This window comes from Zootoca vivipara, chromosome 2 (genome assembly GCF_963506605.1).
Source record: "Zootoca vivipara chromosome 2, rZooViv1.1, whole genome shotgun sequence".
Lineage (NCBI taxonomy): Eukaryota > Metazoa > Chordata > Lepidosauria > Squamata > Lacertidae > Zootoca > Zootoca vivipara.
In genome coordinates, this window is record NC_083277.1 from 54,259,910 (window position 1) to 54,276,487 (window position 16,578).

General features: G+C 46.8%; 1 protein-coding gene across 1 annotated transcript; it reads left to right on the forward strand.

Moving 5' to 3' along the window:
- The first annotated feature begins 2,921 nt into the window (after positions 1–2,921).
- On the forward strand, positions 2,922–14,738 carry NAA80 (N-alpha-acetyltransferase 80, NatH catalytic subunit). Its single transcript, XM_060271534.1, has 2 exons — positions 2,922–3,020; positions 13,652–14,738. The coding sequence occupies exon 2, from the start codon at positions 13,717–13,719 to the stop codon at positions 14,731–14,733; it is 1,017 nt and encodes a 338-aa protein (XP_060127517.1). The 5' UTR covers positions 2,922–3,020; positions 13,652–13,716; the 3' UTR covers positions 14,734–14,738.
- The last annotated feature ends 1,840 nt before the right edge of the window (positions 14,739–16,578 follow it).

The following is a 16,578-nucleotide window of genomic DNA, read 5'->3' on the forward strand; positions in this document are numbered from 1 at the left end:
TGAGATCTGGGAAGGGCTCAGGGAGTGTGGGCTGTCTTTACACTCTGAGTAACTTACAAGGGAACTGCCTGGGACATGCACAGTGCCCTTGGTCTCAGAGTTCTTGGGTTTGAGGAAGTTATGGGTGGTCTGCCAGGGAAACAATCAAGTTGCTTTGAGCTTGGACCAGGATAAGGCATCTGGAAGCTAGCCCTGATTCCTAGCAGTTTGTGAACCAAGGGGTGCCAGTTGCAGTGGCTCGGGACCTTTTGAAAAGCAATTGCTTTGGTGCATCCCCGGTCACCACCCATCTCGGCTGCAAGAGTAAGTGGGAGGGTGGTGGAGGCAGGCAGTTGTGTTGCAGTTGGATAAGAAACGTGACTTGCTTCCAAACATCCCTCCTACTTCACAAGGACAACCTTCCTCAAGCTGGTGCTCTCCAGATGTTTTAGATTTGTGGGCTGGCTGGGGATGATGGGAGTTGTAGTTCAAAACATCTAGGGGGCATCAGGCTGAATTAGGACAGCAGATTGAATGTGGTATGCCAGCAGTTAGTTTTTCATGTATGATCCTGCTTCCTCCCCAAGTCAAGAGGAACTTCAGCTAGAGCCTCTATGATATTGCTAGATGTAGCAATATCATATTTATGAAACTGAGCAGGCGCAGTAGTATATGACTCTAAGTGGGGGTTTTGGATAGTAATTCTTAGGCCATTAGTCAGAAGAAGCAACTCCTCATGCTTCCCGGCATGTAGAGCTAGAGGCTGGATCTTTATTAAAAGTGGTATATTCTACATGTCTAAACTACTGTCTGTGTTTGCATCTGACATTATCTGTTAGAACCTGTTGCACATAAATACATCTGCAAATGGGCACTCTGTTCCATGCTGCACCGTCCTCACCCCTTCCAAAACTTTTTGGATACGAGGGCCACATTCACTCTTGGCCAACCTTCCATAGGCCACATACCAGTGGTGAGTGTGGCCACTCTTGCATGCGTGCACCCACAAGACACACCCACAGCCTCCCCTCCTTAGCTAATCCATGCAGATCAGCTGAGGAGAGGGGTAATGGCCCCCTCTTTGCTCATCAAAAGATCTAATTACCTGGGAAGGAGCAACTTGCATCAAGGTTATCTTCTTGGTTTTCCCCATCCCAGTGTTGTGTCTATTTTTGCTGCTATGCCTAAAATCAGTAGGTCATGGAGGGGGAGTCAGAAACATTTGCAAGGGTTAGCAACTCTTGCATTACTTATATGGGCAGCCCATTCTCAAATGACTTGTGATGGGAAAACTCCTGGAAGTGTTTGTTCTCCTGAAAGTGCACCTCTTGTACGAAGTGAAGTACCAGGCATTCATTAATGGAGGTAAGAGTGACAGCAGGCCCCTCCCGGAGGTCCTACTATGGAAGTATAAATTCTTCTGAAATTCTTCTGAAATCCTGGAGATCTGAGTAAAAGCATGCTTGTCTACACCAGCATTTCTCAACCGCGAGAAGGGCAATTTGCATTGTCACGTCTGACCCGCCGGAAAGGAAGCTGGCCGGGTCACGACACGGGGCGAGCGCAGCTCTCAACAGCCACCACCACGGGAGGGTGGTTTTAGACAAACTTAAAGAAGCTGGCTGGATGAGCTCAACCTGAAACTTGCTGAGCAAAGGATTGTGCTGGCAGAGAAATCAGCGGCTTGTGAAGCCTTATTACAGGAGATTGCAACCAACACAGCAATTGGCAAGTGTTTCTTACAGTCATAATTATATAGTCAATATAGGGCGGCACAGAGTTAATTTTTTTAATGGTGATGTGCCTCATGATTTTTTTCATGGAACAAGTGTGCCTTGGTCCAAAAAAGGTTGAGAAACACTGGTCTACACTACTCCTGGGAACCAATGACAACAGGTCTTTCCATCCTTCTTAAGAACTGAGTTTGGGAAAGGACATATATTAAACTAAACTACCCATTGTCTACCACAACATAAACACATATGCCAGTATGAGTACTTCCAGTATGTAGCTGAAATACAATGCAATGCTGTAAATGTGTGCTCCCTTGAGTTAAGTGGGGCTTACTCGCAGGTAGGTTTGCACAGGATTGAAGCCTGTATCATGAAGGAAAACAAATGGTGTAACATAACCTTAGGAGATGTTCTCCACATCCTGCCGGGGTTTTCTTATTCTGTAAGAAAAACTAAAAACTAAGTAATAATATTATGTTGTACCTAATTTTACTAACGTATGCTTACCAAACATATTAGGTAAAGGTAAAGGGACCCCTGACCGTTAGGTCCAGGCGTGGACAACTCTGGGGTTGTGGCGCTCATCTCGCTGGGAGCCGGCATACAGCTTCCAGGTCATGTGGCCAGCATGACTAAGCCGCTTCTGGCGAACCAGAGCAGCACACGGAAACGCTGTTTACCTCCCTGCCCGAGCGGTTCCTATTTATCTACTTGCACTTGCAGTGCTTTCCAACTGCTAGGTTGGCAGGAGCAGGGACCGAACAACGGGAGCTCACCCCGTCAAGGGGATTTGAACCGCTGACCTTCTGATCGGCAAGCCCTGGGATTAGTGGTTTAGACCACAGCGCCACCCGCGCCCCACACTAAATCTATTAAGTCTGTGCTAAATTGAACAGATGCCTCTTCCAAGCAAAGCAAAACAAGGGTTTCAAATGGTGTCTCCAACTGCATAGAGGACAGTCGAATTTCATCTCTTCTGGGGATTCCACGCGCAAAATATGCATTAATCTCCCCTTCACGAAGCACGCGCGTCTTCCGAGTGCTCATATGCTTCTAGACGCGCGGTTGAAAAAGCCAAGACGCGACCGGGGGGGGGGGGGGAGAGGCTCTCCTGAAAGAAGAAATTTCCTAGCCGCTACGCGGCGCTGTGGCCTCCAGAAGAAGCTGGGCGTCTTTCTTTCCCACCTCTCCTCGACTTGTGCGTAAAGGAACGAGCGAGGGCGAGAGCAAGATAGTTCTGCTCTGCAAAGCCGGAGGAAGCGGGAAGAGCTGAGCGCGCGGCTGAGAGCCCCGGCCGTTCGCTAGCATGTCAGTATCTCTTCCCGCCCCATCCCCGCTTAAAAGCGCTCGCGGAGCCGGCCTCGGCCTCATTGCACAGTCGGGGATGCGCTCGGGTCGGCCAGCCGGGGAGGTTACGCCCGGTTGAAATCCCGTCCAGCGGCAGGCAGGGCTCTTCCACGGGGCGACACCCCACATTCTCTCGGGGCGTGGGGGGAAATCGCGTGCCGGATTTTAGGGTGGCCCCTTCGAGCGGGGGTTGGGGGACCGGCGGCGTCTGTCCAGTGGCATCGGGGAGGAAGCAGGAGGCTGTGTCCATAAAAGGATTTGGACCTCTCCTGGCAAGGAGGAGAGGCTTCTGCGGGAAGCGGGCGAGGACACCCGCCTCTCCCTCCCTCCCGGGATCCAGTTTAGTGACTCAAGCCCAGTATTTGCACGCAGGCACGAGTGAGTGAGTGAGCGAGGAAGGAAGGGAGGGAGGGAAATAATATTAGATGCCCGCTTCTCCTTAGGGGGCGCCTCCTGGAGAGCGTCCCCCGGAGAGGAAAGGCCTGCTGTTAAGGAAGGGAGCGCCTTCCCCGGCTGGCCGCCCCCTAGATTGGTGGGAGGTGGCGGGTTTCTAGCGCGCTGGCAGGGGCTTTGCTGACACCTCGCGTCGCTTCTTGGAAGCTCTTTCTAGCTGCGATTCTGCCCTAGGAGAGGCGGACGGGGGACGCCAATCCACCAGCCAGAGAAGGGGCGGCTGGCAGTTGCTTGGAGCAGAAAGAGCGAACGAGAAGGGATGCAGCAGGGCTGACCATCGACCTCAGCTGAGGTTGCATCATGACTATCATCCGCTCGGAGTTCAAAGGTGGATTCCCCAGGGAACTGAAACAGAATATTCCCACTGGTGCACACGGGACAAGGCAACTGAAGGGCTTCCTCCCTATTATCTACCGGTAACCCACCCACCCCATTACTGAAATGGGTCACTCTAGTACCGTAATCTATCTATATTGCGCTAGAGAAAGAGAAATTGAATTATTATAATGAGTCTCAGGAGAGGGGAATACTACCATGTGTGTTGAAAGTGCAAGGCACACTGCCTGCTCTAGCATCCTTGGATTTGCCTTAGGCAGCGCTGGAGGATATTGCTTTGGGCACCAGACTTTTGTTATGTGTAGGCGGCTTTTTATTTGAGTTTTTGTGTTCCTTTCACTAGGAGGAGATTGAGAACCAGTGTGCAATTCAGTTCTCTTTATAGATGTACACCTGAGAGGCAGTAATCCTATACACTTACTCTGGAATAAGTTGAGCTTGCTTCTGACTAAGCATGCATAGGATTTGGCTGCATGTGTGATTGAATCTGAGTTTTGTTCATGTAGTTAATTTAATAATAATAATAATAATATAAATGTAGTTAATTTAATAATAATAATAATAATATAAATGTAGTTAATTTAATAATAATAATAATAATATAAATGTAGTTAATTTAATAATAATAATAATAATAATAATAATAATAATAATAATAATAATAATGGCAGTGCATGAGGACCAAGCACTCATGGAAATAAATGGGATGTGAGAATTACTGGCATGAACTTACCTTTCCTCAGCATGAAGTTGTTTATAGAAGTGACCTTTGGTCTTGACTCTTCCTGTGGCTGAGAATGTTTTATTAGGGTTTCCCTGCACTTTGGTAATTTTAACTGTGATCTATGGACTGTCCTCTTTTTTGGGTCTAGACAGTGGTTTTTGCAGCATGACTCTTGGGCAGAATAACCAGTAGAGAGGGTTGGGGATGGAAATCCCATAAACAACACTGATGTATCCGTTCACCCATGGGAAAGGATGTGTTGTTGGCTGGAGATCCCAATTTTGAGACTAACCCAACCATACATAACGGGTACAAGTATCCAGTACTTGAACTGTTTCACTCTTGCGGAGACCTACCGTAGTTCTGATTCTCCTTTGCCTAGTGTTTTGGATGAAGTGCATGTGAACTGCTTGCATAATCAGAAAAAAAGTGAGAGGGACTCATAAGTGCACCAATACAAAAGCTTTGTACTATTAGGTCCCTTCCAACACTACATTTATATGATTCTTTGATTATTATGTATTAAATTTGTATACCACCCTTCCATCTAAAGATCCAAGGGTGGTTCACAACAGTAAAAGGCAAAATGAAAATACCAAATAAAAACAAACCAACAAACTCCCCACCTTCCACAACACTTATAAAAAGCCATAGAATGTTAATCAGCTAAATGCCTGGTTGAAGAGAAACTTTTCCTAAAAATATGTAATGAAGGCACCAGGCGAGCCTCCCTTGTAGACGAGGGTAGCCTACCTGTGATACCAATTAGGCAAATGGACACTAACTAGGGGAGGTATGGCCTGTTGAAGCTACACAGCCACTGTCCCCCACATCCTTAATGGGCTGTATGGGTTGCAGGCACACACATTTAGTTCCTTCACCTCAAAAAGACTATTGTAGAGCTGGAAAAAGTTAAGAAAATGGTAGCCAAAACTGCTGTACGAGGAAAAGGTATAATGTGGGGCTTTTTAGCATAGAGAGAAGGTGAGTTAAAGACGGATGTGATAGAAGTGTATAAAATTATGTATGGGGTAGAGGTAAACTGAGAGAAGCTCTTCTCTTTCGTAATACTAGAACTTGGGACTGTCAATGAAGTTTAATATTGGAGGGTTCAGGACAGATAAAAGAAAGTACTTCTTTACACAACACGTGATCCAGTACTGTATTAGAAACTCAGATATAAAAATCTAGGTGCCAAATGGGAAGGTAAACAGCATTTTCGTGCGCTGCTCTGGTTCGCCAGAAACGGCTTAGTCATGCTGGCCACATGACCCAGAAGCTGTATGCCGGCTCCCAGTGAGATGAGCACTGCAACCCCAGAGTTGTCTGCGACTGGACCTAACGGTCAGGGGTCCCTTTACCTTTACCTTTAGATATAGTGATAGGCACCAACTTGGATGACAGAGGTTCATTGTAACTCAGCCCCATGGAGAGCACTGAAAGGGGGCTTCGTTATGACTGACTTAAGACTACATTCTTGTACCCACTTTTCTTGCGAGTAATCCCCATTGCTCAATGAATTTACTTCAGAGTAGGCATGTACAGTATAGGATTGTGCCGTAAGTGCCTTTTGTCCATTGAGGCATAGTCGCGATTCCCTTTTGCTTGGTTATGTTTCCCATCCGACAATGGGTAAACAGCAATTCCAGTTATTCAGAGCTCTATGAATATATGAATGTTTTCTGTGTCCCCAAAAGGAATATTACTGTTTTCAAGAAGTCAGGAACTGGAAGGGAATTGAAATTTAATTGGTATTTTTAATTTCATTGCAGTGAAAGCTGTGTTGGGTACATTAATAGTGGTAGGAAACAGACTACCGCATTGCCTGTGGACAGTCTAACCACCTCGTCTTGTCCCCAGTTTCATGAGTTTTGTGACCTTTTATCAAGGAGTGTTTGTTGGTAGCAGGTGCGTCCCGAAATTACCTGAGACACAGAGCAGGTTTGTTTCCTCCTTGTGTCGCACTATGTGTTGACACTGGAAGACAGCATAGGAGAACAAGCCTCTGTGCTTTGAGACCTTGTAAACAACATCCTTCATGTCCTTTCTGGAGACTGGGCAGGATGAATGTCTTCAAGGCAACGTCCTAGTTCTGCCCAATGAATTCCCTGGCCACCCCACCCCACTAGGCCTGGTTTCCATCTATTACTCTAGCAACGTAAGCTCTGTTTGGCTGTGTAGATCAATCCACTGTTGATATTGAATAACCCGAAGTTTATATGTTCATAGAACTGGTGTGTAGGTATAACAGCTTGGAAACATGCCTCTAAACAAGAAGGTAGGGTACCTGTAGGGACCCAGGTGGCGCTGTGGTTAAACCACTGAGCCTAGGGCTTGCTGATCAGAAGGTCGGCGGTTCAAATCCCTGTGACGGAGTGAGCTCCCGTTGCTTGGTCCCAGCTCCTGCCAACCTAGCAGTTCAAAAGCACGTCAAAATGCAAGTACTGTAGATAAATAGGAACCGCTACAGCGGGAAGGTAAATGGCGTTTCCATGTGCTGCTCTGGTTTGCCAGAAGCGGCTTTGTCATGCTGGCCACATGACCTGGAAGCTATACGCCGGCGCTCTCGGCCAATAATGCAAGATGAGCGCGCAACCCCAGAGTCGGTCACGACTGGACCTAATGGTCAGGGGTCCCTTTACCTTTACCTTTAGGGTACCTGTACTACTAGCAAAATGGGTTTTGTGGTGTGGCAAGAGGGCGTAGAGAACTGTAAATCAGAGGTGGGGAATTTGTGGACTCCAACTCCCTTCATTCCTGACCGTTGGCCACACTTGCAGGGGCTGATGGGAGTTGGAGTCCAACATCTGGAGGGCCTCAAGTCCCCCCCCCCCACTCCACCCCTGCTGTAGACTAATACAAAGGCTAGTCTGGCCTTTTCCTTCAGCAGCCTCATTTTGTGATGTGTGGAGATGGAAGTATTGGGGAGGAGTTAAGGCACAGTAAGTGGCAAGTCTAGTTTGCCTTCCTTGCCCACCTCCTTCCTTTGCTGTTGGATGGTTGCTAGCCCTGTTCCTTTTCCTTTCTACTCGTGATAGAATTCCTGTTGCCAAAGTGAGTTGGCTGGGTGTTTATTAGGGGCTGGATTCTCAGAATCTAAATGGGTCCATTTCTCCTCACCACCGCCACCACCACCCAAAAATAGAGTTCTGTTCTTTGATACTTCAGCTACACTTGGACTTAGGAGCTGTAGTGGTTGAAGGCATCTGTTTGGGAACCCCATAGACGAAGTCTGTGTCTTCTGCTTTGTTGTTGTTGTTGTTTGGATGGGTGCCAGCCTTTGGCTCCTGTCAGGGCTGGGCTGGGCTACTCGGCACACAATTTACATTCCAAGACCTGTGTGTCAAGTAAACAGACAGCTCACTCTTTAAAAGAAGCAATGAGCTGTAGGCGCATGTGTAGCTTCCTGTCATGCTCTTGCGAAAGTAGACGGTTTCCCTTGAGCCTTAGCATTGCAAGCAGAATCTCCAAAGGAGGGAAGCGGCACTTCAGGCAGCTCCCATTTGCCGCAGGTATTTGACCCTTCTTTTCTTCTGCTGGTGGTCTTATTGTAGAGCAGGGGTGGGGAGCCTGTGGCTCTTCAAGTCTAGCTGGACTGCAACTCCCATCAACCCTGACCATTGGCAATGCAGGCTGGGGCTGATGGGAGATAAAGTCCAACAAGGTCTGGAGAGCCAATAGTTTCCCATCCGTGTTATAAACATTGTATACTGTGCTCAGACAGCTGTACTAGAGGAACAGGCAGTATAAAGCAGGGAAAGGTGGAATACAAAGTGTGTAGGTTTGGCGCCTGTTCAGAATTTTGAAAGTTTGGGACCAGGGTATCATATAGGTCATGCTGTCATGTGGGCCTGGTTCTGAGAAGTAACGATAGAAATTGAGGAATGAGGGATGTTCTCCTGGCTACTGTTAAGATGGATAGAATCTTCACCTCACACAAGGAGCGATTCTCATCTAGTGGTAGAGCTGGGGGTAGGTGTGGATGAATGGAATTTGTTCAGCCTCTTCTTCTCTTCCTCCAGGATGTGTAGAGTGTGTTGTTGATTTTAGCAGGAGGGGTAGGGAATCCTAGGGCCCAAGTTGGCAGCAGGATGCTTAGAAATGAAAAAAGGAAACACTGTGTGACATTTTTGGGTGGTATTGCTAGTGATGTTGTGATGACACAGCCAGCTCATTTCCAGAGCCAGGATCCTTGAAAACAAGAAATCCCCTGTAGCAGTGTGTGCCTTGGATATAGAGGTTTTTGTCAGAAAAGCTACCTGGATCAGAACTCGCAGACCTGCCTGGTAACCTGGAATTTAGCGCAAGAAGTAGGGCTTATCAGTCTACCTAGAGGTATGCTATTTTCTGATTGCCCTGTTCTCTGCTAGAGTGCTTTCCAAAACAGTCTGTGAGTGATGCAACATCTATGGTGCATTAATTACTTTTCTCATCTCTTCTTCAAGGGAGTCTTGTACAGTATAGTGCACACAAGGCAAGTTGTATGGTTTTTATTTATTTTTTGACCCCTGTGTCATTAATTTAGTTATGGAATTCAAGGCAGTATGTGCATGGTTCACAGGCAGTCACTCATCTAGGCAATGTGGCAGCCTGTTTAGTTCCAGCAAGGTGACAGGCTTATGTGCCTTCACACCATACCTCGGGGCTCTTGCCTCCAGGGGGGGGGGCTTATGACAAGTGCCTTTTCTGTGTATTTTTGGACACCTGGTATTGAGCAAGTTCCCAAAGCAGTTTAACACCTGGTACTTAAATCAGTTTGTAACGTGGATGCAGAATCTACATGGGCGAGAATGTAAATTCAGGTTCCCTTTTGCAGTCTATCCCCACGTTGGCAATGGTCACAGGTGACAAAGCTAGCCCTGAGCAAACTTAGAGGCGTTTTTGTGTGCATATCCATTGCTTGAAGGCAGCCTTCACCAACCTAGTGCCCTTTGGATGTTTTTGATCACAACGCCTGCTAGCCCCAGCCAATGGGGCCATGCTGCGTGGAGCTGATGGGAATCACAGTCTAAAACATATGGAGGGCAACAAGATGGCAAAGGTGGTGGAAGCTGGCATAGTGCATGGTTAGAGAACGAGCTGTGGTTGGCAAACCAGTGAAAACCTCGCTTTACCAATCATCGTCTCTGTCAGTTTATTTGTATGCCACTTTCCCTCAAAAGCTTCCTCAAATAGCTTACAATACAGAAAAGACAGCAGTGCATAGCAAAATGTTAGTATCAGCCTATCAAAAGAGTTCAGCAGTAATTTTACATCAATCTTTATGTCAATCATGAACTCATTAGGTGACCTTAGGCAGGCCATTGCTTTCTCAGCCTTAGCCACCCCCCATACCCGCCCAATCTGTGATACTGGGATAATAAAACTGGTCTACCTTACAAGGTTGTTGTAAGGGTTACTTCAGTGGAATTCATGTGAAGTGCCTGGAAAAGTGCCTACGTACTTAGTATGCATAATTAGTAATAAGCATGAGTAATTGATGTTTGTGAGAGGTGATCAAAATAGTTTTAGACCGTTGGACTCATTCTCTGTCCTGGTAGGAATGCACTCCTGTGTCTTGAGTGGGCTGCTAATGTAACATCTTTGAAAAGATGTACATTAATTCTGTTTGGTGCACAACCAAATTTTGTCTTGAGGAGCAGTCCTTGCAAGTAGCTGGAGTCAGGGCTGGTAGGGAAGCACAAGTTGTGGTGTTCTTAGCCTTTATTGAGAAAACTCTTTGTACGAGACACTTCCTTCCCCAAACATATGGCTTTTCCAGTAATGTCACAGAGCACCTTTGCAGAAAAGGTAGCACGGGCTGTGTTGAAAACTTTTGTGAGCGGGCTACATCTAGCATTTGAGATGCGACTGGGTCATCTGCTGTTTGCAGGTAAATGAGAGCAGACATAACAAAATAAAAAAAATCCTTCCAGTAGCACCTTAGAGACCAACTAAGTTTGTCATAGGTATGACCTTTCGTGTGCATGCACACTTCTTCAGGTACGAAGAACAGACATAAGCAATCGTGAGGACTTAACTGTGCATGTGTGCAGATGCAACACAGTATTGTCGAAATAGCATTCCCTAAACTCAATGCTGCAGTAGCTGGATGATGCTAAGGCTCTAAAGCCATACCCTAGAGTGTCCTCTGCTTACGTAGCTCTAGGATTTGCCCCCAGCCAATGTCCCTGTCATGGGAATCTCCTCAGCCCACCTTTTGGAGGGCATGTTCTGTTCCTATTTCATAACCTGAGTGCAATGGCTGCATGGTATAATTTCATAACCTACTTCATAAAGGGTTGTGAAAGGATGGATTTTATTGTTCTTTCTTGGGTGTTTTTTTTTTCATCTTCCAGTGTGGCTCCCATTTGGAGGCTGCCTCATGGGTTTAGTGATAGTCCTTGATAACGTTGAGTCTCACTGTATGGAAAGTATGGAGATCAAAAAGAGAAAGAGCTAGAGGAAAAAGAATGAATGAGAACATTCTTCTCTCCCCAGTTTCCTCCATTTCATTCCAGGCAGCCTGGAAAGAATTTTCTGTGCTGTCTGAAACATCAGAGAGATGAAAAGTTAAGGTGACAAAATGGTGTAAATGGAAGCCCACCCTCCCCCTTTCACTTGAACACACAAAGATACCTTCGTACCATGGCCGTCTGACTCAGTATTTTCTATATTCTTATCAACTTTCCAGGGTTTCATGCAGTGGTCTTTACCAGCCCCATCTATGGAGATACCAGGGTTGAACTTGGGAACATTTTTATGCAAAGCATGCCACTGACTTACTATGCCCCTTGCACTTGTATGTACCCCACCACCTCCAAAAATATACAGAGGAGGATAGAGTTGTGACTAGACTTGCTAACATTCACTGGGGGGTCGGGGTCCTGCTCAACACAGCTGCCTCTCAGCAAATTCATGCGCCAACCAGAGGACAATAAGATTCATACAGTGTTTGAACTCTCACTGTGGGCTGATTCTTGAAACCATTTGATATTCTGGACTGGTTAGGGGAATGTTTCAACATACCACCTGCTTGCAATTTACCAAACCTATAGCTGAGTCCTCTTCTGGGAGATTTTGGAGGAAGTGGCACATTGCATTATGGAGGCATGTGGAAACAGTTGCTTGGCCAGTTCCCACGTGCTCCAGATGGGACAAAAGTGGTGATGTAAGGTGGTCCTTGGGGTCATTGCTTCCATTTTATGAGAAAGAGTCTGCTAGATTAAAAAAAAAAGTAAACAGCCTTTCACAGTTTGGGCATGTTATTGCCCATGTTCTATCCAAATATTCACTTGAATGATCTGCAGTGTAGGCAGATGCAAAGAGAAGACAACCTGTGTGTATGTTTAGGTGCCATTTCTTGAGAGGAGGTGTGACAGTCCTGAAAGAAGCCACCGAGTACCTAAGCTATATCAGAGTACCTTCCATTTTAAACCACTCTTGAATCAAGGTCCCAACTGGACTGTTGTAAGAAGGGTAAAGAAGCCAAATGGAACCTGAGTTTTCTTCGAAAGTGGATTGCTCTTCACGCATAGCTTAAGAAATCTTCTCTAGTCTGCAGTCTGGCTGTCCAGGAATCTCCATGGCCATCATCATCTCATGGAGTACAGAACATACTCCCATAATTGTGGATTAAATGTGGGAACATGTTGGCAGTTTAGAAACTCATAGAGCATGAGTGGGCCTTCCAATGGATAAGGGATGAGTTGCATTCAGCCAGACTGCACTTACATGAGTATAGTAAGTGAACCATGTTACGTACTTCTGTTCCTTGGGAGGGTGTACACCATATTTCTGTATGACTGAATCCTTTTCAGTCACCAAGGGAGAAATAAAAGCCCAGTTTCAAACAAGCATTTATAGGAATTGGCTTATAGTCTACACCAGTGGTTCCCAACAGGTGGTCCGCGGACCCCCAGGGGTCCGCGAGCTATGCCAGAGGGGTCCGCAAGATGCTACCGGTATTAGAATAAAAAATATATTAAATATATTTCGTATGATAACAGATTATTTTGTTTTGGCCGCTTCCTGCATGAGCAGAGTCTAGCGCAAAACTAGAATTAGATAGAGGCAGTAGTTCTGCTGTATGCCGTTAGGTGGCGCTTTACAAACACTACTGTTTTGCAAAGCGGCAGCGCGTGCATTCTACTAACGCTCACCTCCCCAAGATGCTTTGCGCGCGTCGGCTTCATTTGTGCGCTACTGCGCAGGTACCCTGTCTTCTCCATTCCCCTCCCTCCTCCCTGGCGCGCACTGCCTCTTTGCAAAACAGTAGTGTTTGTAAACAAAGCGTTGTTTTTCGTGGAAGCTACAGTTCACGTAGTTAAAAATGGACCGTTGGTTAAAAAGTGGTTCGTTAAAACGACAAAGGCCTACAGATGAAGAGGAAGAACTGTAAAAAACATATAAATATAAAATATAAAAAGACTCTTAATTTGGCTCTCACTTTTTAATTTTAGGATTAGGAATTAATGGGGGTCCTTGTCACAATAGCGGCTCAATGAGGGGTCCTCGAGAAAATTTTGTTGGGAACCCCTGGTCTACACTGATTCCCAGATGTTGTTATAGTAGAACTGGATTGGGAAACTTGTGGCCTTCCAAATGTTGCTGGACTCCCAACTCTGATCAGCCAAAGCCAGCATGGCCAGTCTTCAGGAACTGTGGGAGTTGGAGGGCCGCAGTTTCTCCAGCACTGTAGCAGAGGATGCAGACTAGATGTCTTGTTACGCATGCCCCAAACCGGCACTTGGTAAAAGACCAAGTGGAAGGATAGCCAATGCAATGCCCCCCTGATGTTGTTGGACTACAACTTTCGTCAGCTGCAGTCAGCATGGCCAATAGGGATGTTGGGAGGCATAGGCTACAACATTGGAATCACACTGCCTTGGCTATCCGTGCCTTTGTAAGACCAAGAGCTAAGGCTGTCTTGGCACCTGCAGCCCTTTGCTTTCTGCTTAGGGATGATTGCAGAGGATGCTGCAGCTCCTTCCGCTTGGGTTTGATCCTGACAAGCTGAGGTTTCCCTGCGAAAGGGTTAGTAGGTCTCTTGGAACTGATTGTGCACTGCAAACACACTTCATTGTGTTTGTGCTTTCAGGAGTGAGTCAAGCTCCCTGTGTCCCATGTAACGTTTCGTCGCTTGGTCCTCTGGTGGTGAGAAGAATGGGGTCTGTTTCAGAGATGCTCACAGCGGTGCCCCTTCACCAGAGGCCTGATCTCCTAGAGGCCTGTGCCGACCTCATCAATGAAGAGTGGAAAAGGAGCAGGACCTCCCGCATCCACTCCCTGCAGAGATCCAGCAACAGCTTCCCCATGTGCCTGGTGCTGATTAGGACCCAGAGGTCGGTGGAGGACACCACAGAAGGGAAGACGGCCAAGAGTCAGTGCCAACTCCTGGGGCATGCCAGGCTGTCCCGTGTGGTTGGCCAGCCCAAGAGCTTGTTTGTGGAGACAGTGGTTGTCGCCAAGGCCCTCCGGGGAAAGGGCTACGGCAGAAAGCTGATGGAAGCTGTTGAGCATTACGCCAAGTCCCGTAGCTATAAGCGCCTGCACCTCACCACCCACGACAAGCAGCAATTCTACGCCCACCTGGGTTACAGCTTGTCCAAGCCAGTTCAGTGTGCGGGATTCGCGAGTTCCCTTGTACCTATGGAGTTTCTGGAGAGCTTCTCTCCCCTTCAGCAGGACAAAGAACTTCCCACAGGGTCTGGGAAGCGTGAGCCAAGTGCATCTTGCAGCAGTCGATGCAGAGCAAGCCTTCCTCCATTGCCACCTTCAGCACACCTTTCCTCATTCACAGTTTGCTCAGTGGCTTCTCCTCCCCCACCACCGCCATTGCTTCCTGTTCATTCTGATCAGCCAGCAGCCGCCACCATTTCTCCCCCTCCCTGCCTGTCAGCTTCTGTAGCTTCCCATGGTTCCTCACCCCAGGCCATGAATGCTTCTGTTCCGCCCTCGCAATCAGCCACCGTGCCTCTTTTTGCTGCAAACCTTCCTCCCCCTCCCCCGCCTCCTCTTCCTCCCCCTCCGCTCATGGCCCTTTCGGCAGGCCATCCTGATTCCTGCAAATCTGCTTCTTCTGGCCCGTCGGGGGACAAAGACCAGAGCCAGCTGTTTCTAGAAACACCATATCGTGACCTGAAAGGGCGGCCCATATTCTGGATGGAGAAGGACATCTGACCCTTTCACCATGTGCCTGTGCGAGTGTGATGAAGGTGAAATGATGGCTGAAGGAGCAGAGATGCCGAGAAGAAGAGCTCAGCTTCAGATCCAGTGAGGTGGGCTGTGAGAGAACTATTCTAACACGGACAAAGCAAATAGATTCTATCTTCCATGGTTTTTATCAGAATTATTTTCAGACAAGAGCCCATTTTCATGCCATAAAAATGTGAAAGTCACTTAGACAATGATCTACCATACTTTCAAGGCCACCCACTGTTCCTCATTGTCTTCCAGTGGTGGTTGCCATAGATGAGTGGGCGGGCCTGTGCTGAGCTGTGTATAGTAAATTGCCTTGCCTTAAAGTTTGATGTCATTTTATCAATAAAGCACCTCTGAAATTTCTGAACAGTCTCCTCCGATTCTGCAGCGGATGCACAGATAGATGTCTTTCAGAGCCCATGGAATTAATGCTAACGTGCTAACAGAAGCCAGTCCAGTAGGACTAGGCATCTGTTGGAGGCAACAGTGTCCCCACAAAGATTAGATAAAGCCGAGAGAAAGATGTATTTTTTGGTAGGATAATGGCAGAGCAGGCCTGTCCTTCACAAACGCACACGATTCTAATTTGAAACCTCTATCATTCTTTGGCCTCTTGGTCTGTTCTGGGAACCCTGCATTCCAGTAATATGTTTGTAATAAAGTAGAATGCTGGCCTGATTGCAAAGGTGTTTTTTTTAATCGTCAGGTTAATGACTTAGTCTGAGGCAGAGATCAATTTCATAGCCTAATTTAACTGTCATGATGCTATCCTCTTAATAGATGAGGTAATAATCACAGTTGAAATGAGCCCGGTGAAATGAGCGTCCCTGATGGTGGGCTGGATTCTGCTAAATAGCTGTGCTATCAGAAGCCAGCTCAATGAGACCTGCTACATAATGGGATTCGCCTCCCTCAACCCATGTTCTTAAATCAATTGGGGGGGGGCAGGATAACCCACAGCACAGCATACGGGAGCGGGGGTGGGGAGAAGGGAGACTGCCCTGTCAGGCCATTTCTATTTGCTTGATGGAACAATCTCTTTAGCAATATGTTGAATTCCATCCAATGTGTAGTACCTTCCTCTCTTGAGCAACCACTATAAGGCCCAATAGTTCGGAACTACAGGATTGAGTTCCTACAGTGAAGGACACCAGTTAAAAACTTCTAGCAAAGTCAATTCTCTCTCCACCCCTGCCACCCAATTGTGTGTGTTTAAGTGAAAGTGCTCACTGTTCCTTCTGTAACTATTTGTTCTTAAGCCTGTGGTTTCATTTCATTTCAGTAACAAATTAATACCTTCTTCTTCATTATCATTTATTTATATGCCACCTTGCCATAGTTAAATTTTGCTCAAGGCAGTATCCCACTTCTAAGGCAGTATCACACTTTACATGTTAGGAACATCCCTCTATAACAGGGGTCAGCAAACTTTTTCAGCAGGGGTCCGGTCCACTGTCCCTCAGACCTTGTGGGGGGGGCGGACTATATTTTGAAAAAAAATATGAACGAATTCCTATGCCCCACAAATAACCCAGAGATGCATTTTAAATAAAAGGACACATTCTACTCATGTAAAAACATGCTGATTCCCGGACTGTCCGTGGGCCGGATTTAGAAGGCGATTGGGCCGCATCCGGGCCTTGGGGACCCCTGCTCTATATATTAATTGTGTGCCTTTGCAGACATGTGTTGGTCATGTGCAGATGCCACATTTTTTTTGCAGGTAAGGTTGAAATCATTTGCAGAAACATGTTAAAACTGTACTACTACGTGAGATAGCCCTAATACTTTTTCTCCTTCAGTGTGCTTGTAGGAAGCATACTT